This window comes from Medicago truncatula, chromosome 1, assembly GCF_003473485.1.
Source record: "Medicago truncatula cultivar Jemalong A17 chromosome 1, MtrunA17r5.0-ANR, whole genome shotgun sequence".
In the NCBI taxonomy this organism is placed as follows: Eukaryota; Viridiplantae; Streptophyta; class Magnoliopsida; order Fabales; family Fabaceae; genus Medicago; species Medicago truncatula.
This window is the reverse complement of record NC_053042.1, coordinates 1,514,370-1,539,516: the sequence shown is the minus strand read 5'-3', so window position 1 is coordinate 1,539,516 and position 25,147 is coordinate 1,514,370. Positions and strand designations below refer to the sequence as shown.

Genomic DNA, 25,147 nt, shown 5'->3' with positions numbered 1-25,147 from the left:
AAACACATGACTATTTCTATTTATCCAAAGTTCGCAAACAACAACTCCAAAGAAGATTTATCAATTGTCATGTCATGTGTTGAACAACATTAGGAGTTGTGATGTTCCACTTTCAATCGAGCACCATTGATATATATAACCTAAGGCTAAAAACACATCTAGGATATAAGATCAATCGAGGACATTTTTACCTCTTCAAAGTCTCTTAAAACACACATAACCATCTCAAAGGTAGTCGTCACTTCTAGGAGATAATTTGGAATACTTTTTAATTATGGTCCAATTTCATCTTTCCTTTATAAATAAAAAATATGAGAGGTCTTTTTTTTTTTTTTATTTCTTTATGATTTTTAAAAACGGCATCCTTCTAAAATTAATCAGGTGTACTTTTAGACATAAGAAAAATGATTAGAAAAATACGAGGAAATAATGTGAAAGACCTAGACCATTCAAATATAAAGAGGATGGAGTTATGTACGGGTCTGTTTGGTAACACCCAAAAAAGAGTTTTTAGCTCTTAGCTTATAGCTTATAAGCTCGTTTGACAAAAAGAAGCTCTGTTTGGTAACACTTTTTCACCATTAGTTTATAGCTTATTTCACGAGCTTATAAGCTATTTTTCAGAAGCTATTCCAAATAGCGTTTGAGCTTATAGCTTATAGCTTCTCACTTTTTCTTCCAATTTTACCCTTATTATTTCATTTAAATTCCATTTTTATCCATTACAATTTTTATAATAAGCTACGTAATAAAGACTATTATCCCTTTATTCCAATTTTTGTATGTATATCAGCTGGCCTTTTTTTTTTGTTTTGAAAAAATATATAACTTCGTTTTTTTTTTATGAAACAAAATACTATTACTCTATTAGTGTTACTTTTATTTTTTTGAGGTAAGTGTTATTTTCTTTATTCTTTGTTAGTGTTACTTTATTAGTATTACTCTATTAGTGTTACCTTTTTTTTTTTTTTTTGAGGTAAATGTTATTTTCTTTATAAAGTGGAAACACTTAAATGATAATAAATATAAGATAAAATTTTAGTGAATAAAATTTAATTTAATTTATAATACATAGGATATATTAAATTAATAAATTTAAAGTATTTTTTTAAAGAAAAATTAGTTTACAAAATTACAAATACTTAAATATTAATTGATATAATTTTTATTATGAATTAAGAATACCCTTTATGTCATTTTACATTTATCAGCTAGTTGAACCGCTATTTTTACCAAACACTTCAATTAGCTTATCAGCTATCCGTTATTTTTACCAAACAGAGCCGTAGTTTGTAAAAAAAGAAAGGGAGAGATATTCACATTTTGTTATGGGATCCATTTACAAAAAATCTATGAGAAAAGAAAAATCTGAAAAGGTTCAAATGTCGTTGGAAGAGATATCCACATTTTATGTTTAACGGGTCTCGAATATGATTTAATTTTAGTGGAAAAAATCTACATGGAATCGACCAAAAATAATTAAAAAAATAAATGAATTATAAAAGTTTTTCCATAAGGGTCGTATCTACTTGGAGTATTATTCTGTTTGTTAAAGTGGTGACATATGATTCAAATATATGATTCATTGAAAGCACTATTAGTATCTTTTAACTAATAACAGACAACCATTGTAGATTTGCTTAGTGAATTTAAATCTCTACAAAGTGTACCCTATGTTTACCAAGTGAAATAGGGTGAAATAGTACATGCCAAATCATCACCTTATTTTTTTAATATATTGAGTGGCATTTCAGCCCGTAGTGGGTTTTTGTGGATTGTCACAAAATTATGAATCTCTCAAACACCAATACCACTAAACCAAGATGCCTAAGATATAGATTCTTGTAACATATTTTTGTCAAAAAAAAAAAAAAAAGATTCTTGTAACATATAAAAGGAAACATTTTCATATGCAAAAATGGTCCACATTTTAATGGTGCAGGACCTGTTATATGTAACTCTAAATAGTACTAACTGTGATATCCCCGATCACATGGGTCTTAATTAACTCATGTCCACGAGACTTTATTCTTTCATTTTCGAAATATCTATAATCTATGAATCATACATCATGCCATGGTTCATGCAAGGTTAAATTTTCATCATATACAACACTATCAAATGTTTTTTTTTTTCTTTCACTTTGTCACAACTGTTATTTGTCTCGTGTCTTGTGCTATTCCTTCTTGTGACTACTCACGAACTTCACCACCCCTAAATTTCTTTTTGGGCTTTTATGATGATATATAGAAGAAAGTCTTAATCACTTTTTGTGATAAATCTAACTTTACTTTCAAGAACTTGAGTGCTAATCACGGGTAAGCTGCTCCCTAAGATGAAAAAAAAGAATTCTAAAAGTAATCATTATAAGAATTGAATCATTTTTTTGTCAAAAAAAAAGAAAAGAATTGAATCATTTTAAGTACTTAAAGAATTGATTAATTTAATTTTAAGGCCTCTACTATTGTTAAATATGTTATATAAGCTTCTAAAACATTAAATAAATCATACGTGTGTTAATTTGTTAATATATGGTATACTTCAAAATGGTATTGTATTTCAAAGCTAAATACCTCAATAACAAATTTCCTTAAAAAAAAAAATCTATGGAAACTACACAAAGTAGTAACTTTGTCCTCAGTGCAGTAAAATAAAGTTCTTTGAATCAATGTCTAATGATTTTAGAACGGTCGATACAATTCAAACCTCCATTTTTTTTTTTATTTTGTGTTTTCTAGTACATCCATTTTCAACCATACTTTTTCAAACTTCTATATTATTCATTTCTATCTGTAATGATTTTAGAACGGTCGATACAATTCAAACCTCCATTTTTTATTTTTATTTTGTGTTTTCTAGTACATCCATTTTCAGCCATACTTTTCCAAACTTCTATATTATTCATTTCTAACTATAATGATTTCAGAACGGTCGATACAATTCAAACCTCCATTTTTTATTTTTATTTTGTGTTTTCTAGTACATCCATTTTCAACCATACTTTTCCAAACTTCTATATTATTCATTTCTAACTGTAAAAACCATCATGATCTACCAATAGGCTCAAATTCTACTATAAAATTTAGTCTCAAACCTTCAAAAATATAAAATTTCATTTGATAAAATAGGCTCAAATTCTACTATTTTTGAATTAAAATTAATATGTAACTAATATTGTTTCAATCCTTTCAACAAAAAAACCCTTCAAACAAAATCCTCTAGAAGGAAAAACTAATATTTTTTCAATAAAAATGAAATCAATTGATTTTACAATATTAAACAAAATCGAATAATTAAACTAATTTATTAAATGATTATTACTATTAACCTAAAAATAAGGTAACATACCAGAAAGATACCTGTTGACGACGGATATATAAATTTCATGATATTAATCATTGATCATCACATGTTGTACCTATAGCATGTAATTCAAACGCTAGAACATGGAAAATACCTAAACATATAACCTAGTAGGCAAGAAGCCAAATTTGTGTCATCATACAGTAATAACAGAAAAGAATAGATGTTTCGTACTGAATCTAGATATTTGATGGCATGTTGGATTTTTTTTAAGCTAACAAAAAGAAAATTTATATTAGGTGGAACACATAGAAATTTATTGATAAAACAAAAATAAGAGGATAAAACTAACACTCATTCTAAACAAATTCAAGACTAAATTAATATCTCTAACTTTGCGAGTTATAATGCTCGATGCTATATGCTTTTAGACAGGGACGGATCCAGAAACTAATTGAATGGAGGGTTAGAAATTCTTTTGCATAAAATATAATAAGTGTAGTTATATTTTGAAAAAATATTTACATAATACTCTCTATGAGAGATATATCATATGGAACATGTGTGATGGAAATAAAGGTATATATGCATGATAATGATATGGCTCTGGCCCTAACCCAAGAGTTGTTGTGACTCTTGCATGATTGTAGGAGTGGGTAAGAAAAGGGAAATAGCATTAGTTTTCCCATACTTTAGAAAAGAAAAATTATACGGTCTCCCTTAAAAAAAGAAATTATATTATACTTTCTAATGTACGTACGGAACGGTGCAGTTTAGTTGAAAAACAATATAAACCTGTATTTTCCTGAAAGGAAAAGCAAAGATAGATTAATGTTTCCAAAAATTTTACTTCTGAACAGCTCAATTTTGTTAAGATAACCATTTAACCTAATAAAATCAAATAATTGAGCTTAAATGGTTAATGAACTCCACCATATAACAAATTTTTCAGGAAAATCTTGAGTTCGATTTTTGAGTGAAATGAATATACGAACCAAGCGCGTCAACGCTATTTTTGCTAAAAGAAAAATAGAATATACTTTTGAAAACGACATTGATAATTCATGAGCTGAATTAAATCGAGCTGATTCAACTCAATTCCAAAATCATTAGTCACATTCATTTCAATTCAATTTTTTTGGTTCAATTCGATCGGTTGGTTTTTATGATTTTTTTGAACAACCCTTTTTTTTAAGAAGATTTTTTTTTGAACAACCCTAACATATCATTTATACATAAATGTAGATGGTTCTCTGTAGATGGTTCTCAATATACGTACAACTCATATTATAAAATGCTAGACATGTGATAAGTTATGGATATACATATTCGAACCGACTTTATATTTTTATCGTTATATTTAATGTGTGTAAGTTTCATCGCCGTATTCTTTCAAAAGACATTATAAATGTAAAGCATTAGAGAAGGCACCTAAACTAGAAAAGTTAGACACGTAGAGTAGTTCACGGTTTCACTTAAAAAAAACCATACACATCACACAACACCTCAAACCTTAATCTTTTTTTCCCAACTTCTTCCTCTTTCTATATTATCTCTACCTAGCTAGCTGCATTTATTTTCACTAACCCCATGACTCAACACTTTTCTATTTAACCCAACTCACTTTTCTCATTCATTTCTCTCATATTATTCATTCATCTTTCACGTTTCCTTCATCCAACATGGGAGGTATCAGCCTCGAAGAGATTAAAAATGAAAGCGTCGATCTTGTACGTATTCTATATTGTTACTTTCCCCTTATCTTATCTTTTCTTTTTCATACCATTTTTTTCCCACTCTCCCACCATTTTTCTTCATGTAGGTTTCTGTGTTTCAGTCTCTCTATTCTGATATTCAATTTTTTCTTTTTTTAAAGTTATGAAATGATTCACATGAGTTAACAGCAGCATACTGCACAAATATTAAATTCTCTTGACAATTTTATTTTCTTTTGGTATTTCTCTTAACATTATATAGATAAATAATTGTTATGAAGTTTTTATGTTTTATTATTTTAGACTGATTGATCATTTGTTTGAGAACAGGCCATTTTGCCGTTTTTATCGTGGCAACTTTGTTTGTACAGACAAATATTAGTAGTTAATTAGTTACTCATTGAATTAATGATATATCTTGTTTACAATATAAATCAGGTACATCACTTTTTAATGAATCTGAAAAAAGGGTTTGTCTAACATGTGCAATATTGCACATGTTAAGGTAACTAAAAGTAGCAAATTTTTATTGAAAACAACAATTATTTAACAAAAAGTTATATATTTAATACAAAATGTTCAAATTCCAATGCAAAGTTACTATTTTAAATTTCTTAACATGTGCAAATTTGCACATGATAGAAAAACCCCTGAAAAAATAATCTTTTCTTATTTTCCAAAACGGCAAGAGTAATTGACACTAACACGGTGACATTGTACTGTTCATCGTATTTATACGGTAAACAATGTTTTTCTTTTTGGTAATTTTTTGTTTTTTATATACAAGAGGATTTTTATACGTGAACAATGTTAACCATATTTTTACAGCATAAATCTCATTAACAACAAAAATGCAATTCTTCGTCAAAAAAAAAAGATGCAATTTATTAACCACTTCTTTTAAACAGTTTTAAAAAAATATATCTTGAAAATTAAAATTGTTCTTTTAAATTCAAAATTTTTCCGAATATGAAAATTGTTTTTTTAAAAGGGTTATAAGAATATAAATATCTTAAAAATAGTTTAAAAGGTGTGTGAACTCAGCGATAAGAACTTGACTTTATCCTTCTTTAAAATGAAGAAAAAAGAGTTTGACTTTGTCTCCTAAAAATATAGAGTTCAAATTTCACCCAAATTTACTTGTAAATTAGTCATTAGTGTTATTTAGCTATAACTAATAATTTTTATTTGACAAAAGCTATAACTAATGGATAGTTTCCCTAAAAAAAAACTAATAGATAGTTATTTGACTAATTAAATAAAGTATCGGAAAAATGTGACCAAGATGTTTTGTCAAAAACAAATATTGACGAAAATTATTTTTCTATGATTATGATTTACGACTTTACTCACTATAAAATTGGGTCAAAGTACTCTCTATTTCTAAGAAAAATGAAATATTTAATTTAAGAGAAAGATAAATACAAATGAGATATTGTAGGATTAATTTTCAATCATACAGACATCTCATTTTTTTGAGAGGATATCTGATTTATGTTATCTTTCATAAATGGAGTCTATGGTGTATTATTGAGGTAAAATTATACTTTTAGTCCCTTAATTTAATTTCAGGTAACAGTTTGGTCCTTTATCTTTTTTTTATTTTAATTTGATCCTTTTTGTCCATTTTCATATGAATTTTTAAGTTTAAAATTCATGATTTTATTTTCTTATGGTCTTTCAATCTTCAAATCTATGATTTTCGTCTATGTTTGCATAAGAATATTAGATTTGAAGCTTGAAAATGCATATAAAAATGGACAAAAAAAACCAAATTGAAATGAAAAAAAGATAAAGGACCAAACTGTTACTTGAAATTAAGTTAAGGGACTAAAAGTGTAATTTTATCTTTTTTTTATAGAATCTATAAAAAATTGTAGAAATAAAGAAAATCTAAACTTCATAAAGTCAGAGTGTGGTAGGTAGAAACAAGTGACAATTTAATATTATATTTTTTTGTTTTGCTAAATAAAAGTAACTAGTGAAATTCTCACAATTGTTTTTATAAGAAGTGCATTTTTATTTTATCTTAAAAATAATGCATTCAACATTTTAAAACTTTAGTTATATTTTTACATAAAACTCATCACTTATTTTCTTTTTCGACATCTTAACAAATACTAACACTCTAAAAATATTTGTTAGCGTGATCTAAATTTACATTAAGACAGACCCTCCATACTAGCATCTATTTAAAGTAGGGCAGAATCTTCGATATATTTTTGTTAGGGAAGAATTATTGATATAAATTTTTTTAGAGGAATCATTGATATAATTTGTGCACCATAAAATTTAGGGTTAAATATGTTTTTAGTCCCTATATTTTGCGCTCTTTTGAAGAATAGTCCCTACATTTCATTAAATGTTTTTAAAATCCCTACATTTTTCTACCGTTAACAAAATTGATCCCTGCCGTCTATTTTCCATCCAGTCACCAAACAGAATGCTGATGTGGCATTTTTAAATATTTTTTGTCCTTTTAAATGGATTGGGCCAAATGAAATGGTTTTTTAACCCGACCCATGGATCCAACCCATTTCAATTTGGATTCCAATCCCTAAATTCTTCCTCCATTTTTTATCCTATTTCTTTTTCTTCCCCTTATCCTCTCGTCTCTCTGTAGATGGTTAATTTTGTGGTGCTTGCTGTTCTAGCTGCCACACCACCCTTTTTCCTGTCCGTTCAGTTTTGCAGATCTGAACCTTGCTAGATCCGCCGACATGCTCTGTTCTCCGGTGAAGGGGTGGGGTTGGGTTCGGTTTGTGGGTCAGCTTTTGGTCCATTTTCCTTTTAATCTCAGTATGGCCTGATTCAAAGCCTTTCCTTTTGCGTGCATGACTATTTTCACTCCTTAGATTTATGATTTATCTGTGATAATATGCTGCATCTTGATGATTCCTTTCTCAACCAAACGAAATTCTTACCTCTGATTTCACAGACAAATCTTTAGTGCAAATTTATGTTTAAACAAACCCTTTTCTTTTTAATTTTCATTTATGAAAAATTGAAAAATGATGGAAGAGAGAATGTGGAAGAAGAGGGATTGTTTTACTTTTTAATTTTAATTTTTTAAGTGTGATAAATATTTATTTTTTTAAATTAGAATTTTAACACGTGGCATGAAATGTCATTAATGAGTCCATGTGGCGTCTACGTGGCATGTTCTGTTTGTCTGGTCAGCAAAAATAGATGGTAGGGACCAATTTTGTTAATGGTAGAAAAATATAGGGATTTTAAAAACATTCAATGAAATGTAGGGACTATTCTTTAAAATGGCTGTAGGGACTAAAAATATATTTAACCCTAAAATTTATGGGTGTATATAAATAAAATTCAAAATATAATCCGAGAATGGTGTAATATTTTATTTTTTAACTCTATCCAACTCAAAAGGATAAGTTAAGTAGTGATATAAAACTTGTTTGGCAAAGGGAAATAAAATGTTTGAGTGTACTGCGAGAAATAAAAATAGCTTAATCTCCAAACACAGCATGCTTCTTAATTTGTTTTTTCCGGTACTCTTCATCATGCACGTGCCTTCATGGTTGCTGAAATGTTCATGTATCCTCTTATTAATCCATATAAAAAAACCTAAGCATACAAAACCTTAATATTTTTATTGAAAAATGTTCGTTACTTAAAATTGAGTCATGTTAGTCTTTCCTTCATCAAGTTACATTGATTTCATCATCAAAAGTTTATATTATACCAGTCCCTTAAATTAATGCAGTATTCTTAAAAACCTTTGAACAACATGCAACATATAAGATACAGTTTCTGCATTATGTTATCCAACATTTGGAAAATTGTAACAAGCATTGAAATGAAACATTGTTAATGTTGTTGTTCCTGTAGGAACGGATTCCAATAGACGAGGTGTTTGAGCAGCTAAAATGTTCAAGACAAGGTCTGACATCAGAAGAAGGAGCCAACAGGCTTCAAGTCTTTGGACCAAACAAATTGGAAGAGAAAAAAGAGAGCAAGTTTTTGAAGTTTTTGGGTTTTATGTGGAATCCTTTATCATGGGTTATGGAAGCTGCTGCTATCATGGCCATTGCTTTGGCTAATGGAAGTGGAAGGCCCCCTGATTGGCAAGACTTTGTCGGAATCATTGCTTTGTTAGTCATCAATTCCACAATCAGTTTCATTGAAGAAAACAATGCCGGCAATGCCGCCGCTGCTCTCATGGCTGGTTTAGCTCCCAAAACCAAGGTATTGTTTTACATACTTCTCTTCACTAACTTGTCGTCATATACTAGTTCGCTTATCCATGTTGCACCATGTAGCAGCGCCTCGATTTATCTTTCATTTATTTTAAGAAATATTACTTGATGAATGAAGAATAAACTTTCTTAAATAACCTCATATCATTGATCAGTTGATAAAAAAAAAAGATTACAAATGATGGATTATTTATATGTTTGTCGTTACAAAATAATTTAGGTACTAAGAGATAGTAGATGGAGTGAACAAGATGCTGCAATTTTAGTACCAGGAGACATAATCAGCATCAAGTTAGGAGATATTGTTCCAGCTGATGCGCGTCTTCTTGAGGGAGATCCTTTGAGCATAGATCAGTCTGCTTTAACAGGAGAATCACTTCCTGTAACAAAGAGTTCATCGGACGAAGTGTTTTCAGGTTCGACGGTTAAGAAGGGTGAGATTGAAGCAGTTGTTATTGCTACTGGTGTGCATACTTTTTTCGGTAAAGCGGCTCATTTGGTTGATAGTACTAATCAAGTTGGACACTTTCAGAAAGTGCTTACAGCAATTGGAAACTTCTGCATTTGTTCAATCGCTATTGGAATATTGGTTGAGCTTATAGTGATGTATCCGATACAACACCGCAAGTATAGAGATGGAATCGACAATCTTTTGGTGCTTTTGATTGGTGGAATTCCAATTGCAATGCCAACTGTTTTGTCTGTCACTATGGCTATTGGTTCTCATAGGCTTTCACAGCAAGGTGCAATTACAAAAAGAATGACAGCTATTGAGGAAATGGCTGGAATGGATGTTCTTTGCAGTGATAAAACTGGAACTCTCACTCTGAATAAGCTTAGTGTTGATAGAAACTTGATTGAAGTGTTTGCCAAGGGAATTGAGAAGGAATATGTGATGCTTTTAGCAGCAAGAGCTTCTAGGACTGAAAATCAAGATGCTATAGATGCTGCAATAGTTGGAATGCTTGCTGATCCTAAAGAGGTAAATAGGTCAAAACTTGCTTCTTTTTTAAACAAGAATGATGAAAGGAAAAAATAAGTTGAATTTTAGATATGGATAAAATTTTGTTAGAACAGTAACCCTGGTTCAAAAGAAAACAGATACGAAAAATATGAATTTTGGGCATAGATAAAATTTAATTATTATGTTCTTAATGACTAGGCAAGAGCTGGTATAAGGGAGGTGCATTTTCTACCATTCAATCCTGTAGACAAGAGGACTGCTCTTACATATATCGATTCCGATGGAAAATGGCATCGAGCGAGCAAAGGAGCTCCTGAGCAGGTAATTATTGGTTTCATTATCATGGTTTTCTGATGTTATAGAAGATAACTTGGCCATGCTTTTCTCCTGTTTTAGATAATAAACCTGTGCAATTGCAAAGAAGATGTCAGGAAAAAAGTTCATGCAGTGATTGATAAGTTTGCGGAGCGTGGACTTCGATCTTTAGGTGTTGCAAGACAAGTATGTAAAAATGATATCAATTATCAATATTTCTAATTTTGTACTTAATTTAAGTAAATTGTTTTATAATTGCTTGTATTGTATGATTTGTGTAACAGGAGGTACCTGAGAGAACAAAAGATAGTCCTGGTGGACCATGGCAATTTGTCGGTCTGCTACCGTTGTTTGATCCTCCAAGGCATGATAGTGCTGAAACAATTAGAAGAGCACTTAACCTTGGTGTGAATGTTAAGATGATTACTGGTAAGAGTTTAGGCCACATTTTGTTATAGCATACACCACAACTCAAAGTTTTCTGTAGCTTTGAAATCGCTTGCGGTGTCTGTTGTTCACTAGGGGATCAGCTTGCCATTGGAAAGGAAACTGGTAGAAGGCTTGGAATGGGAACAAACATGTATCCATCGTCTGCTTTGCTTGGTCAAGACAAAGATTCTTCTATTTCGGCTCTTCCAGTTGACGAGTTGATCGAGAAGGCTGATGGATTTGCAGGAGTATTTCCAGGTATGCCACTTTTGACCAAAGTGCCATGTCAGACACGTTTTGTTCAAATTGTCCAACGCTTTGAAGTTTTTACAGTTTAGTCCCTTTTATCTTTGTTTGATATGGTAGAGCACAAATACGAAATCGTCAAGAGGCTGCAAGAGAAGAAGCATATATGTGGAATGACAGGAGATGGTGTAAACGATGCTCCTGCGTTAAAGAAAGCCGATATCGGAATTGCAGTTGCTGATGCTACAGATGCTGCTAGAAGTGCTTCTGATATTGTCCTCACTGAACCCGGTCTTAGTGTCATTATTAGCGCTGTGCTCACCAGCCGAGCGATTTTTCAAAGGATGAAGAATTATACTGTTAGTTTCCTTGCATATCCAATTCAATATTTTGAATTTACTAAATTTTTTTTAGTTGAGTAATCGCAAAAAGTTTGATTGTTGAACAGATTTATGCTGTGTCAATCACCATCCGTATTGTGGTAAGTGTTGAAATTTGTTTGATGCAAAAAATATTTCAACTTTTTTTTTTTTCTGTATACTTCAGTCAAACTATATACTTATTTGGTTTTTCATTTTGGTAGTTCGGTTTTATGTTTATTGCGTTGATCTGGAAGTTTGATTTTGCACCCTTCATGGTTTTGATTATTGCCATTCTAAATGATGGTAAGTTACTATTTGCTTGATCTTCAAGTTACTTTCTTGCTAAATTGTTTAAACTCATTTCCTTACCATACCGCCATGTATTTAGGTACCATTATGACAATATCAAAGGATAGAGTGAAACCATCTCCACTACCTGATAGTTGGAAACTGAGGGAGATATTTGCTACTGGTGTTGTCCTAGGAAGTTACATGGCACTAATGACAGTAGTATTTTTCTGGGCGATGAAAGATACCAACTTCTTTTCGGTAAATTAATTATTTCTCGTTTAACTCAATATTATCACCTACTAGATGATATTCTAAGTGTGAATAGCTTTATATATGTTGCAGAACAAGTTTGGTGTGAGGCCTATAAGACATAATCCTGATGAGATGATGGCGGCTTTATATCTACAAGTTAGTATAATAAGCCAAGCACTAATTTTTGTAACTAGATCACGCAGTTGGTCTTTCGCCGAAAGACCTGGTCTTCTCCTACTTGGTGCTTTTCTCATTGCTCAACTGGTAAACCTGAACCTCTTATTCTTCAATCAACAATTCTATATATACTGTAGCATGTGTTAGTTTCCTAAGATGACATAAGTATTGAGTAACTACCATTTTATTTTGTTCTGTTATTTGACAGATTGCAACATTTATAGCAGTGTATGCTAATTGGGGATTTGCAAGAATAAAGGGAATGGGATGGGGTTGGGCTGGTGTGATTTGGTTGTATAGCTTGGTAACTTATATCCCTCTTGATTTACTCAAATTCGCAATCCGCTATTTTCTAAGCGGGAAGGCTTGGGATAATCTTTTGGAAAATAAGGTAAGGTCTTTTTTTTTATTTTCGTTTATCATTGTGTTGAGTTGTTGATGTGGAAGTGCTTTGGCACAACGGTAAGGTTGTTGCCTTGTTTCGTGACTTGAAGGTCACATGTTTTCAAATATCGGAAGCCTATCTGCTTTGTAGGGATAAGGCCGCATACATCTTATTTCTCCAAACTCCACTTGGTGGGAGCCTTGTGCACTGAGTCGTCCTATTTGTTGCATCGCATTGTTGATCTAATTGTGTTCATGCTTTCTTATCACAGACTGCCTTCACTACAAAGAAAGACTATGGAAAAGAAGAGAGGGAAGCACAATGGGCGGCTGCGCAGAGAACACTTCACGGTCTTCAGCCTCCGGAAGCCTCCAACGTTTTCAATGAAAAGAATAGCTATAGAGAACTTTCGGAGATTGCGGAGCAAGCCAAGAGACGTGCTGAAGTTGCAAGGCTTAGGGAGGTTCATACTCTCAAGGGACATGTAGAATCAGTGGTGAAGCTGAAGGGACTAGATATTGATACAATTCAGCAGCACTACACAGTTTAAGAAGCTTCAACAATTTTCAAGAAAGACTCGAAGATCTTAGTCAATCTATCTTTAAAAAAAAGGTGTCTTGTAAAAATTTGGATGGATAATCCTTTTACTATCTATGCTAGGAGGAGATACTATTCTCAAGTATCAAATAACATCACTGATATAGTTTTTTTTTTTTAACATTAGCATTGTTAATGCCACACTTAAAGCTCAATACATTGGTATTGATACTGTTGCTCTAATCTCAATATATTGATATTGGTACCTTTTCTCAACACATTCATAACAACAGAAAGAAAAAGCTAGAAGAAACAGAAGGAAATATTTGATAATAATGATCTCAAAACAAGGTGAATGGCTCAGTTAATCATCGAGCAATCGTGTCTGATTTCGCCCTGTCTACCTGATTTGACACCGATTCGACCAAGCTTTGTTATAGCAATGACAAAGGCTCTTTCAAAGGCTGTGTTGTCGGATGCAAACAAGTTCACTAGGTTTCTTGAACTTTTATGAGTAAACAAAGATTGATCAGAAGAGAGTAGTCCAATTCCTTGCTGAAGATTCTTGTAGTACTGGTTATCAAATGTCCTAGGTGTAATCGGATCCATGTCAATGGCAAGTCTAGGGTCAACATCTTTTGGACACACATTTTGTAGCTGTTTTGCATATCCAATATTAAGTGATGGATCAATTACCTTCCCACTTTTGAAGTTGTAAATTCGTTTCGAAAATTGGCTGCAGTGAGAGAATCCAATAGTATGCGCTCCTGCAGTCATTCATTTCAGTTTAAATTATTGAATATCAAAATCATTTTTTTAATCTGTAATAAGCGAGCCCTAAATAACAAGTCTCATACTCTCGAGCGAACAAGTTTTGTGCTCATAATTATGAATAAAGCACCTGATAGAGCAATTAGATCAGTAAGAGTGAGGCCATGTGAAGCAAACATTTTGGTTAGCTTTGCTAGTTTGAATTCTGGATGAGGTAAATGGTTTGTGACACTTGCTTTTGTCGAGATTCTCCCATCTAGCCGTCCCAACTCTACTGCATAAGATGGCCCTCCTGTCTGGAAAAGCAATTAAGTTTTGTATTCAGCTAAATTTTACAATGAATAACAATGTTACAATTATCTACATGGCCAAAGTTATTTAATAAATAATAATGTCATAAATATTAGCCAAAAGAAGAATGATATTCTATAAATATGCTTATATATGGGAGTAGCCGCCCAATCAAGGTTTTAACCGGTTCAAGAAGGAAAACTGGACCGAACTGTTATAATAATTTAGTAAAACTGAACAGAATTTTTTATGGTTTGTCGTGAATCAAACCAAACTGGTATAAAGGTTCGGTACACCAGTTCTGTGTTTCCAATCGAACGCACTAGAACTATCATTACAGTAAACTGAACTAAACCTTTTCGAACTGAACTTTACTAAATTGCTTTTATTAACTTATATTAGGATTGTTAAAAAGAACCAAAATTTTATATTATGATTGTTGATTATTTACCAATGCTATGACATCCCTAGTTGCCAATGCCAAAATGTCAGCACATGAAACCTTGTTTTGGCAGCCAGGTACACCATCAACTGCAGCCTTTGCTTTGATCACTGTGTCAAATCCATCACCAGCTAGTGAAAGATTAATTGGATTATCTTTTTCTGAAGTGCTGTTTCTTGTAGCTAACATCACAGAAGCATCACATCCCTGTCCACACATATACAAACACATCATTATAAAGTTTAATAGTAACTAATGTAAAACACAGAGTCCGACACAGACACTTGACACAACACAGATACACGTCGACACTGCTAATTCCAAAAACATTGAACACTGACCTGAACAAAACAATCATGGAAGAAGAGCCTAAGTGTAGCAGGTGCTGTAACAAATGTTTGCTGAAGTTTCATCTCAACTGCATTTTTGACTATTGATTCAACATTTGGACAAGTGTTTCTGTAATAATCAACTCTAAGTTTTGTTGCATGACAATTAGTTATGAGCTGCAAAAGAAACAGGTTAACAAGGAAGGTGAGGAAGCTGAGAGAACCCATTTCTTGGATTTTTTTTTTGTTTTTGGTCTATAGTGTCTGAAATATTAGGCTCAGTTTGGTGATTGCATGCTTAGTATTTAAATATACACAGGAAACAATAGAAGGAAAATAACTACACTACAAGCCAAAATGCTGATTGAAAAAGTGTTGTGAACTTTGAGAATATCTGACATAGCACTCACTGTGATGGTCACATTAATTTGTGTGATGAGGTTGAAGTGGAAGCTCTTGAAGTGTGGTGATACTACTTCTTTATTAAAAGTGCATATTAAATTTATGTTATACATAGAAACCTAGTATGGTCCCACACATAGTGTAAGGTCCTTTTTCTATATATAACTTGGTATAGTGAGATAGTAGCTGTATACACAAACTTCAATGGCCACTTCAATTCTTATCTTATCATATGATAGCCACTTTGTATATTACTTTATGGTTCGTATTTACTGCTCTAGTAATTCCTGTTCTTATTATATTAAAAACAGTGAATGGAAGAATGACACATTGCACTAAGCCATGTGTGCTCCTCTTTTCTTTCCTTATTGTTCTCTTTCCCTTCTGCCCATATTTTGTCATGTGAATTTTTTTATCGATTTATCTATTTATAAATATGAAATAGGTGGAGTTTTACTGAACTTTATGAACATTCATACAAAGAGTTAGACAAAATTTGTCGTGAGAAACTTGCATTCACAGTGGAGCCCCTTCAAATGCGTTCTTAAAGAGAATCTTAGGTATACACATTATTCTTTTATATTTTATTAATATAAATTAGAGATGATCACATCCAAACCGATCCAAAAAAATGAAAATCGCACAAAACTGAAATTTGTTGGATGTGCTTTTATAACTATCACTCAAATCAGTTAGAATTTTGGATTTATTTTTCAAAACCGAATCAAAGTATTTAATTTTTTTGTATCAAATGACTTTTTAACTCATAATTGATCCAAACCACACTTCAAACACCCATAAATAAATACATGATAAACCTTCCATCTCCCGCAACAATAGTAACTCCACTGTAATATTTAAAAGTTAACCTTAATTTTGACAAACTTATTGTAAATTGTAATAACAATCAGCACTTGAAGGAACAAATAAAAGATACAATACTTATAATAATAATTTAAGAAAATGAAAATAGTAGCTTGTAACAATATGCGTCAGTGTAGAACACTAGATATACTTTTAATTAGAATTGTTGGTGCTACATATTATTCATTACTCTTCAATACATACTTTCCACTTCTTTAATCTTTTTTAAACCATTTAAATGGATTAACTTGCAACTTCAGCATGTTTCTTGTCTTGCTCTGCAATCTCTGAAAGCTCCCTATAGCTACTATTTTCATTGAAAAGGTTTGAGGTAAAAGGTTGAAGACCATGAAGTGATCCTTGTGTTGTTTCCCATTGTGCTTCTCTCTGTTATTTACCATAGTCTTTCTTGTTAGTGAATGCAGTCAGTGATAAGAAAGCATGAACACAGTTAGATCAACAAATAGTCTCAAGAGGGATATAGGTTATCAAACTATACAACCAAATTACGTCGACCTAACCCCGTCCCATTGCCTTTATTCTTGCAAATTCCCAATTTGCATAGACTACTGCAATCTGTCAATTACGTTATTCTTAAAAATAAATCAATTATTTGAAGAATATGTTGTCTAATATATAAAACAAGACTAGCTGAGCAATGACAAAAGCGCCTAATAGGAGAAGATCAGGTTTGTCGACGAATGACCGATTCAACATGTCATTCAATGTTGAAATTCCTATTTCCTCTTCATATTTGGCAATTGCAGTTGGACCGTTTTGTCAAATTTTACTTTGTCTTTCCACCAACCTTGTAGATTGTTTGAAGAACCTGTCATAGTATAATAAGTCAAGCACTAAGCTAGTTCTCTCCTATTAGACAACATATTCTTCAAATAATTGATTTATTTTTTAAAATAATAACATAAATTTTATAAATTCTATTATTTTTGTTGAGAAAAGCAGGCAGAAGGGCACATTATTACCCGTCTTCACTCTAGTACTCCTAAGAGATCTTCTATATTAGTGGTAAGGCTATATAATTACCAGATTTCAACATGTATAGCACTACATGCAAAATGGGAATTTGCAAGAATAAAGAGAATGATATGGAGTTAGGCCGAGATAATCTGGTTGTACAGTTTGGTAACCTATTTCCCTCTCAATTCTCTCAAAATTGTGATCGGCTAGATTCTGATTGGAAAAGCTAAGCATGGAAAAAAAATGGAAAACAAGATAAGTTATTTTTATTTTCTCTTTTGTCAATTTGTTCTATTGGTTACGAGGATAGACCTTGGTGAAACGGTAAGGTTGTTGTGTTGTGACCTAAAAGTCACGTGTTCAAGCATTGGAAATAGCCTATCAGCCTACAGGGATAAGGCTGCAGACATCTACCTTTTCCAAGCGGCGCTTATTGGGAGTCACGTCTGTCACGTGTACTTAGTCATCCCACTTGTTACATTGTTGATCTAATTGTGTTCATGCTTTCTTATCACAGACTACATTCACTAACAAGAAAGACTATGGTAAAGAAGAGAGAGAAGCACAATGGAAAGCAGCACAGGGATCACTTCATGGTGTTCAGCCTTTTACCTCGAACCTTTTGAATGAAAATAGTAGCTAAAGGGAGCTTTCAGAGATTGTAGAGCAAGACAAGAAACACGTTGTAGTTGCAAGGTAAGCCATTTGAATGGTTTAAAAAAGATTAAACATTGTGGAAATTATATATTGAAGAGTAATGAATAATATGTAGCAACGACTCTCTGATTGAAATGTCTGGTGTCTTACACCGACACAGATTGTTACAAGCTACTATTTTCATTTTCTTAAATTATATTATCAGTATTGTATCTTGTGTTTGTGTCTGTGACACTAGTTAATAGTTAATGAATGGTTGTGTTACATGCTGATGGAGGGAACACTATAAAGGGACGCGTTGAGTTGGCGGTGAAACCGAAGGGACTACATTGACACAATTATGCAGAATTATATAATTTGAGAGGCTTGGACAATCTTCAAGAATTTTTTCAATGTTTTTTATCACTACAAAATCTTTAATAATGACGAAGATGGACTCAAACACCTTATCCACTTTATTGGTTTTTCTTTTTCTCATCCACGAGAAGATACTATTATATATCAAATAAGGATTTTGATTCTCTTTTATTTTGGATTAACTTATCATTTATGTTTTGTGTAGCTACTCTTTTACCTATACTTGTATATATTGGCTCTAATGTGTCATTCATGATAAACCCTAACACGGATAACAATGTGAAAAGAAGAAAAGAAAAAAACCAAATGCTAATATTTATGCAAGCATATATTCATATACCTTGATTTGTTGGGAAGATGGAATGCTCCCTCTATGAATGAAGCACCGACAAATAACACAGACATCAGATATGACACTGATAATACACCATAGGTAAAGTAAAACAGACCTGCACTTCCATAACGACGAATACAATTTAATGGCAAATTGAAAAAGATGAAGGGCAAAATTTACGCCCCTCCTTTAATTTCGCTATTTTGCATGTTAGTTACTACAAATTTATGAGATTAAGTTATATAAGTTGCGCAAATAGTCAAATGGAAATCAACATAAATAAATTGAAGCGAATGAAGTGAAGGGACCTTCTAGCTAATCGTTACTTCACAATATTTGCATTGAATAATTAAGAATGGTTACTAGGTCTCGCAGTTGATCTTTTGCCGAAAAACCTGATCTTCTCCTACTAGGTGCTTTTCTCATCGAGAAAAGCAGATAGATGTGCATTCCAGTGCTCATATGCATGCTAGTACTCCATAAGATATATGTTACATTAGTTGCAAGACTATAATTCTAAGCACTACTATCTTTCTTCCATGGTAACAATAGTTTGGTAATTTTTATAGCAGTGTATGCGATAATAAAGGGAACAGCATGGTGTTCGACCGGCATAATTTGGTTGTATAGTTTGGTAACATATATCCCTCTTGATTTATTAAAATTTGTAGTCTGATATGTTCTGAATGGCAGAGCTTGGGATAATCTTTTGGAAAACAAGGTAGCTTCTTTTTATTTTATCTTATTATTTTGTTGCAATGTTGATGAGAATGAGCTTTCGTGCATGAACTTCTCTGCTTGCGGAGATACGGCTGCATACATCTGCTTTCTTCAAAATTCACTTAGTGGGAGCTTCATGCACTGATTCGTCCTATTTGTTGCATTGTTGATCTAACTGTGTTTTCATGCTTTTCTCATCACAGATTGACTTCACTATAAAGAAAGACTACGACAAAGAGAGGGAAGTAGAATGAGAGGCTGCACAGTAAACACTGCACGGGCAGCTGTAAAGAATTTTCAGATATTGCCGAGCAAGCCAAGAAGCTATGTGAGGTTTATTTTAACAAAAATTTTCAGGTATGCCATTGCGCGTGCGCACAGACATAGAGATATTTCGTGGATGATCTATGTGAGGTTTATTTTAACAAAAATTTTGAACTGTCTGACAGGCTTAGGGAGCGTCATAATCTAAAGGGACATGTAGTATCGGTCTTGAAGCTAAAGGGACTTGACATTGATACAATTCAGCAGTACTATACATGTCTCTCTTCAGTTAAAAAAAACTACAGTCTCTTGTAATCCTTTGCGCATGCACATCTAATTTGCAAGGAGGAGATACTATTCTTTAGTATCATCAAATAACATCATTGATAGATTTTACTTCTTAGTTTAGTTTTCCTTGGATAACATTTGTATTATTAAGGCCACATTAAAATCTCAATACAATGGTATTGATACCTTTTCTCAATATATTCTTTACAACTAAAAGCGAAATATTTGATAATAATGATCTGAAAACAATCACTCCTGAAGCAAACATTTTGGTTAGCTTTGATAATTTAAATTCAAGATGAGGTAAATAGTTTGTGACATTGGCTTTTGTCGAGATTCTCTCGTTTAACCCTCCCAATTCTACTGTATAAGATGTCCCTCCTATCTGATAAAGCAATTTTTTTTGGTATTCATCTAAATTCTACAAGGAATAATAATGTTGAAATTATCTACATAGCCAAACTACTTGATAATGTTATCTATATAAACCCAAAGAAGAATGATACTCTAAAAATTTCCTTATAAATGGACGCAGCTTTGCAATCAAGGTTTTAAATTATGGTTATGGTCATACTTGTGTTGCAATCCTTGATATTACAAATAGGATTGTCCATGGTTCGTTTCAAAAAGGAAAACCAGACCGAACCATATAACAATTAAACTGAACGGAACTGTTAAGGGTTCAAACTTAACTATCTTTACAGAAAACTGAACATTACACAAAGCTATTATTAGCTGATATTAGAACTATTAAATAAACCAAAAACGGTTGAAAACCCCAAAAACTTCTACGGATAGTTCACAAACTGAACTTGACAGTTCGATTCTTTTTGGTACAGTTTGGTTCGCTTTTACGGATCAATTGTTTTTTGTTTTTGTTTTATTAAGACCCAAGTTACTGGCAAATGCGGTTGTTGTGGCTGAAATTGTGGTCAAGATACAGTCACATAAGAATTTGATATAATGATATGTTATATTATTATTTCATCACAGTCGTTTGTTGCTTATTTACCAATGCCAAGTTTTGACACATTGCTTATTTTATACATCTTAACTGTATTTTGGACCATTGATTCAAAATATGAACATGTGTTTCTGTAATAGTCAACACTAAGTTTTGATGCGACAATTATTTACAAGCTGTAAGAGAAACAGATTAACAAGGAAGGTGAGGAAACTTGAAAACTCATTTTCTTTTGTAGTGATTGCATGCTTAAGTACTTAAAGGGAAACCATAACTGAAAGAAAAGACTATCAGTGACGACTTATCACCACTTATAAAACCACCACGCTTAGGACCAGATATTTAGAGCGTGAAGATTGTATGACTAAATATTGTTAGAACAATAGCTCAGGTTCAAAAGATATTAGATACGAAAAGTTCAAACAAAGAACGTACAATATTTGATCACGGAGTTTGGCCAATTATACATGCATCTCTGATCTTAGAGTGGCTGCAATTATTTTCTATTATTCAAACTTAAAGTTACAAATTACAATGTGTCTACTTATCAATAAACTACCAAGCTTAACTCAATTGAACTCTATAAAACTGGTGTGTGAGAACTGTCGTGTCACTTGTCTTGTGAAGAATTTGAAAATATTTGACAAGAAGCAGTTAAGTTTGTGTGATAGGTTGAAGTGGAAGCCCATGGAGTGGTGAAATATGAAGCATGGATACGGACACGGATACCGGATACGACACGGATACTGACACGCTGACACAGCTAATAATTTGAAAAAATCACATAATTCAGTGTAATTATAAGTGTCGGTGTCGTGTCGGACACGACACGTGTCCGACACCGGGACACGCCTAATCCGAGGAGTGTCTGTGCTTCATGGTCATACTTTTTTTTTAAAAAAAAAAAAAACTCGGTATCCGATCCAAGGACCGACTAATCGGAGGGGACCGATCCCACCGTCCACTTGCGGGGGGGCCCCGTTCTAAGTCAGAGCAAAGCTCTGTATGGACTTACCCATCGAAATTGGCACCAAAGGGAATCGAACCTGAGACCTTGAGAGTAGCACTCCAAGATCCCAAGCCAACCACTAGGTCAACCCCAAATGGGTCCATGGAGTAGTGATACTAGCTACTTCTATATTAAAAATTGTTAAAGCGACTTAAAATTGATGTTGGAAGTTCTAGACAATCGTGACGTGACACAATTTGGTGATGTTGGGAGCATGTTTTGGTTAGTCAAAAATTGTGACACGATTTGTTGAAATTGTGGCGCGATTGGGAGATCGCGGCATGATTGGTTGAAATCGTGGTGAGATTGAGCTGATGATAGCATCGATATTTGTGTATGAAACTGAAAATCGCAACAAGATTCAGGCAAATCGTGGCATGATTTACTCGGGATTCAGACACTATATAAGCATTACTTGACCCATTTGCATGTTGGGTAATTTCATGAAACCAATGGAGGGAACTTTTAGGAAACTTAGAGGTTAAGAGTTGAGCGTCTTTGTGTGAGATTCTTGTGTTGGGGAAACAATTGTAAACACATTAAGTGAGTGAAAATCATTGAGTATCTTTGTCACAGGAAGAGATTCGGGTAAAAGTGTAGAAATTAGGATTTTTCTTGGAGTGCTTGTTGAATATAATTTCTTGTAACCCTTTTGTATCTATTTATAAAGAAACTCTTTGATAGTGAAGTTGAGAAATCTCTCTCCTCCAGACGTATTGGGCTGAATTGGGTAAACAAATATTGGTTTGTTTGTTTCTCTTCTCTCTTTATCTTTATGTTTTAGTTTTGCTTGTGGGTTGTGCTTTAAACTTGGTTACTAGATTAGATATTGTTGTTGTTGCTGCTTGAGATTTTGGTTACTTTGTGTTCTGGACCGGCCAGAAGGTCAATCCTACGATGAACCATGGACAGTAAGTCCTCTTGATTAAGGCGCATCACCTGAGTGAGCACGCTAGCGCTGGTGCACCCCACCTCACTGATGAGGTGCTGCATTTCATGGGGGCATATAGCACCTTCTTCCTTTATATAAGGATGATTCCGCGTCACCCTCAAGGTATGATTCATTTCCCTCACATTTTTACACATTCCATCTCAATTCCTACACTGATTTGAGCGTTTGAGTGCTAACGTGTCTGCATACACCCTCCGTTCCGCCACGAACACTACATCACCATCGTGCCAAAGTATCACTCTGTTACCGTTGCCACCATCCGCCACTACTGGACCTATCACTTTGATTATTGGTTACTAATTCCTTTAACTCTACACATCCAAGTTTATTTGTGTGAGATTTGAGTCTAAACTCACAACAAACGTGCATCTTAAATTTATATTTTATATTGTTCTTTTATTACATCTCTAAATATTCTTATTTCCCTTGTGCCACCTCTTTTTTTATTAAAAAAATGACACAGTTCACTTGCCATATGTGCCCTTCTTTCCCTTTTTTTCCCCTCTCTGTCATGTGAAAAATTCTATCAATTTTTCTTTGTACAAAAGAAACAGGTGAAGTTAAACTTTATGAACATTCATAAAGTAAATTAGTCAAAATTCGACACGAGAAACATGCATTACTATTTAAGAATCATGTGAAATCTAAACCATTAAAAGATAGAAGGATGGGAAAGTTTTATAATTATATTTTTTACTATCCACGCCAAAATATATTTTTTTCAAAAAAATGTAAAAGAAGTTTTTATCCAATATACTTAAACAATATTTTTAAATTTTAACTATATATTTTAGGCAAATGCGTTTGTGGTTCCTTAACTTAATTGGTTTAATAGCAGTTTTGGCCCTCTAAGTATTAGGAAGTTGTGATTTTGACCCCCTAACAAAGTAAAATACAATTCAGCCCCCTAAGTACTGCCCCTTATGCACTTTTGGCCATAGTTCAATTTTGACCAAGTCAATGTTAACGTGGACGCCACGTGTGTTTTTTTTTATTTTTTTTTTAAATTAAAATAAAAAATAAAAAAATTTACACGTGTGCCGTCCACAATAGCATTAACTTAGTTAGAATTGGCCTGGAAGGCCAAAACTGCAAAAGGGCTAATACTTAGGGGGCTGAATTATATTTTATTTTGTTAGAGGGCCAAAATCGCAACTTCCAGATACTTAGGGGGCCAAAACTTAATTTTAGATGAATTTATCATTTATCTTTTTTCATGCTATTTTGGATCTTTTGGTTCATTTGAATATGAATTTTCAAGTTTCAAATCTAAAATTTGTATACAAATACGGTGAAGGACCATAAATTTATAAGTTGGGCCTTCAATGAAAAATAAAATCATGTATTTGAAACTTGAAAATTTATATGCAAATGAACAAAAGTTAAAGGACTAAATTATTACCTAAAATTATGTTCAGGGACCACACAAGACTAACTTTTCCTATACTTTATTATTATTAAAAAAACTAAAAACATACTTTTGATATAAGAAAATATAGAAAATTAAGACTCCTATAGTTTTTGTTTTATTTTTTTCTTTGCAATTTTCGAACCCGTAACTTTTAGTTCTTAATTAATGGATTTATAAAAAAAATTGATGTGGCAACGTGTGATAGGATATGATTACGTGGAATTCATAAAATGAAAAGTTCTTAATAAATTTTAAAAAAAAATTGATGTGACAAATTTTGATGATGTGGCAACGTGTGATAGGATACAATTACGTGGAATTCATAAAATAAAAACTATAAAAATGGTCAAAATTAGGGTAATTCACCACAACTTCATATCTCTTTTCGATAACTCATCTTATTCATTTCTTCTTTTTTAATCGTTATACCCATTGAAAATATGAAAAGCTCGTAAAAATTAGGGTAATTCACCACAATTTCATTTCTTCATTTTTAATCGTTATACCCATTGAACTCATCTTAAAAAATTTAACAAGTAGAATTTGATCTTTGAGTGGGACATCTAGGCAAGACAAGCTTCCTTTGTGTGGATGTAGAGTACGTATGAGGATGTACCACCATTGAAAATATGAACCACAAACTCTTGAGATGCATTAACTGGAGGGTGGATATCATGTGTCTTTTCTTACACCGTAATTTATGTGTTTGGTCGTTCTTATTCTATTAATTATGTTTTTCTTTTTGTAGAAGATAGTGAAATGTAAGTTGTTCCTATGAGATGATGAATTTGAAGATGGAGAATACATTTGCTACTTCTGCTGCGTTGGGAAGCTAAGTGGCAATGATGACACTGGTGCTGTTATGAGCAATGAATGGTACAAGCTTCTTTTGGCAAATCAATTTATATTTTTTTT

The 25,147-nt window shown here is 32.6% G+C and overlaps 2 protein-coding genes across 2 annotated transcripts; one reads left to right on the top strand and one right to left on the bottom strand.

Annotated features, from left to right (window-relative positions):
• The first annotated feature begins 4,725 nt into the window (after positions 1-4,725).
• Positions 4,726-13,212, top strand: LOC25481869 (plasma membrane ATPase 4). The gene is made up of 14 exons (XM_013610267.3): positions 4,726-5,033; positions 8,874-9,230; positions 9,462-10,223; positions 10,404-10,526; positions 10,602-10,706; positions 10,805-10,949; positions 11,043-11,207; positions 11,316-11,554; positions 11,644-11,676; positions 11,779-11,860; positions 11,946-12,106; positions 12,191-12,364; positions 12,486-12,668; positions 12,934-13,212. Exons 1-14 carry the CDS (start codon positions 4,986-4,988, stop codon positions 13,210-13,212), a joined length of 2,856 nt encoding a protein of 951 aa, XP_013465721.1. The 5' UTR covers positions 4,726-4,985.
• A 151-nt stretch (positions 13,213-13,363) lies between these two features.
• LOC25481868 (peroxidase 45) lies at positions 13,364-15,457 on the bottom strand. The gene is made up of 4 exons (XM_013610265.3): positions 15,045-15,457; positions 14,713-14,910; positions 14,101-14,266; positions 13,364-13,966 (listed from the first exon to the last, which is right to left on the bottom strand). The coding sequence occupies exons 1-4, from the start codon at positions 15,258-15,260 to the stop codon at positions 13,560-13,562; spliced, it is 987 nt and encodes a 328-aa protein (XP_013465719.1). The 5' UTR covers positions 15,261-15,457; the 3' UTR covers positions 13,364-13,559.
• Between the last annotated feature and the right edge of the window lie 9,690 nt (positions 15,458-25,147).